This window comes from Nicotiana tabacum, chromosome 13 (assembly GCF_000715075.1).
Source record: "Nicotiana tabacum cultivar K326 chromosome 13, ASM71507v2, whole genome shotgun sequence".
Classification (NCBI taxonomy): Eukaryota; Viridiplantae; Streptophyta; class Magnoliopsida; order Solanales; family Solanaceae; genus Nicotiana; species Nicotiana tabacum.
In genome coordinates this window covers 8870316-8873427 of record NC_134092.1, presented here as the reverse complement: position 1 = coordinate 8873427, position 3112 = coordinate 8870316, and the positions used below count along the sequence as shown (strand labels likewise).

Below are 3112 nucleotides of genomic sequence, written 5' to 3'. Positions count from 1 at the left end.
GAACTTATTAGAATACATAAACATGAAATTATGTTAACTAAAAGACTCAGATTTTCTTATGAAATCTGTGATACTTCACATCTAGCAAGTAATGAATTTCGACTTCAAAATAGCATCTATAACATTCTACTTGGACCAGTTCACCACATTATAAAAGAATGTTATAACAATTTTAACTTAACACTGCTCAATAACCTACAGATTAACTTTAACATGACTGCTGTAGAAGTATGCCACAAAGTTATCTGTAAAGAACAGTAACAGAGAAAAAACAAAGGAACCAAATGAAGTTCGAATTCTTTTCAATTGGACAAAGTTTTGATCAAGATTCAAAGGTGCCTGGCTATATATTCACATCCTACTAACACCAATTTTCTAAAATACAGAGAATGGTTGATATTAATATCAGTTTCTTTTCAAAAGCCATAATTTACATTTAAGTCTAAATATCAAACCGAAGGAAAGAAGCACTAAATTAGGAGGGAATTTGGGAGAAGAGGTATAATAGTCCCTCCATTTTTGCATAGGCTACCTGCTGTCCTCTCTGCCAGAATCCGTTAACGGAGTTATCGGATTAGCTTCAATGTCAATATCTCCTTCACCATCATAAGCCGATGACCACGTGCTTACTTTCTCTAAATAAGACGAGGACGGATAGGAATGTACAAAGTCCTCAAACTCCATACCGCTAGCGCCACCGTTTTTCCCATCATATTCATTGGGCGCTGCCAATGTCTCCGGGAGCGCCACCTCCCCTTCCAAGTATCTCACCAGTAGCCTCATGCTAGGTCTCTTAGATGGCGTATTATTCGAACATATTAGTCCTAATTTAAGCACCACCACGGCCTCCATTTCATCATACTCGCCATTTAATCTCGGATCAATTACTTCAAGAATGGCACCTTCCCTCCATTTATCCCAAACCCAATCCACCAAAATTAACTCCTCGGGTAATGCTTTCGCCTCAATTGGCCTCCTCCCACAAGCAACTTCTAGCAGCAATGCACCAAAGGCAAAAACATCTGAACTTGTTGTAGGCTTTCCGGTCTTGGTTAATTCAGGAGCCAAGTAACCCAACGTGCCCACTACTCTTGTCGTGCTAGGATTTGCCCCGTGCTCATATAACTTGGCAAGTCCAAAATCTCCAAGTCGTCCATTCATTTCCGTATCTAATAACACATTCCCTGCTTTGATATCTCTATGGATTACAGTTTGTTCCCATTCTTCATGTAAATACAGCAGCCCGGAAGCCACACCTTTAATAATCTTGAATCGCTGATTCCATGTTAAATTGACTCTTGGTTCATCATAAATGTACTTGTCTAAGCTTCCATTAGGCATAAAGTCATAAACAAGTAACAAGTCACCTTTTCGTCGACACCATCCAATGAGCTGAACCAAATTCCTATGTCTAAGCCGACCAATAGTGGCGATTTCAGACACAAATTCTTGGAGACCTTGTTTTGCATCATGATTTATTCGCTTAACAGCAACATCAGTATTAGTCCTAGGCAACGTTCCTTTATAAACTCGACCAAATCCACCAAAACCAAGTAGCTCTTTATCTCTAAAACCCCTTGTAGCTTTCTTTAACTCCTTGTAAGAAAACCTATGTGGACCTATTTCAAGTTCCCAAAGCTCAATCACATCTATGTTCTTGATTTTCCAAATGATGTATAAGGCCAAAAGAACACCAAATGCAAGAAAGACGACAGCAGATAAAGACGTCGCTACAATTAAGGTTGTTTGATCCTTTTTAGGTCCAGGTAGATTAGGCAACAAATCAAGATCCAGAGATTGAGCTTTTCCATTCATTTTGAAACTCCAACCAAATATATAATGTGAACTAGCAAGCAAACCGGTCGAAGCAGAAAATCCAACATACATAAACTCCTCAAGAATTGGTGAAAGGTCCACTGGAAAAGACAAAATTGAATAACTTGGTTTTACCGAAGATAGTGAGAGTGTAACATTCAGTACATTTCTGGTTGAATCATAGTCAATCCAAGCCTGAATTGTCTTACCACACTGGAGAAAAAGCTTTTGCTTAGTGGAATTTCCTTCAGAAAAATAGCTAGCATTAACTGAAGCATTAGATTTTAAATTATTGATGTCAATACCAACATGATTATCACTAATATCACCAAACTCAAAATCTTGAACAGTATCAAATTCAACAGCAAAAAAAGGGTTGGAAAAATTACCAACATGACTTGAATTTAAAAGGCCTAAATACTGACTAGGAAGAGCACCTTTCATATCTTTAGTTCTTGAGATTGTGAAAGCAAAACCATGACCACCTAATTTAGCATATTCTGGAACAATCCCAAAAGCAAAAGCAGTAGAAAAGGAAGAAACATTCCCAGTTGGAAAATTCTTGAATTTGATTGCACTTTTGTAAAAGGCATGACCAACTGTTCTTGATGTTTCATTTGTTAGCCTTAGAGCACCAGTTTTTTCAATCTCAGCAATACCATTTACACTTAAATAACTAGCTGCAACACCACTAAAACCATTGTAAACAAATTCTTGATCAGAAAAAACTGTTCTTGATATTAAAATAAAAAACACCAAGAAAAAGATTAGTCTAATATTTTTAGCCATGGCATAGCTAAGAGTAAAATTTGGTAGGAGTAGAGTTCAAGAACTGGTGTTATGATTTATGACTGAATCTAGACATTAAGTTGCCTCTGATTTGTTACATGTGATTTGTCTGTTAAAAGAGGAAAGAGTTGGGAAAGTGGTGGGTGCGGGGGTTTGGGGGGGGGGTGAGTGTTTAGCAAAGTACTATATAATGGAATGGGGTTTCAGAGGTTGTAATAAGTGGAAGAAAAGTGGAGAAATTGTGGTAGGTAATTTTCACATGAGATTTTTATGTTTATTATGGTTTTGGAAATAAATGCAGGCTTACCACTACAGCACACTACAGTCCATGGGTAGCCAACTACACCTTGGTTACTTTTTTTGAACACTTGGTTTCAAGAAAATGGTTTTAACGTTGTGGATATTGAGTGGATTATTGCTAGTATCGTATTTTTGGACAAAAACATAGTTACCCTTCATTGTTAAATATTAATTAAATTCAGCACAAATTACTTTTTCTTTTTATTTG

The 3112-nt window shown here is 37.0% G+C and overlaps 1 protein-coding gene across 1 annotated transcript; it reads right to left on the bottom strand.

Annotated features, from left to right (window-relative positions):
* Positions 1 to 276: 276 nt before the first annotated feature.
* On the bottom strand, positions 277 to 2804 carry LOC107808662 (L-type lectin-domain containing receptor kinase S.4-like). The gene has a single exon (XM_016633201.2). The coding sequence runs from the start codon at positions 2602 to 2604 to the stop codon at positions 529 to 531; it is 2076 nt and encodes a 691-aa protein (XP_016488687.1). The 5' UTR covers positions 2605 to 2804; the 3' UTR covers positions 277 to 528.
* Between the last annotated feature and the right edge of the window lie 308 nt (positions 2805 to 3112).

What these genes read in the sequence shown, in the direction of transcription:
- LOC107808662 (XM_016633201.2), bottom strand. Translation starts at nt 2,604, where the DNA reads ATGGCTAAAAATATTAGACTAATCTTTTTCTTGGTGTTTTTTATTTTA.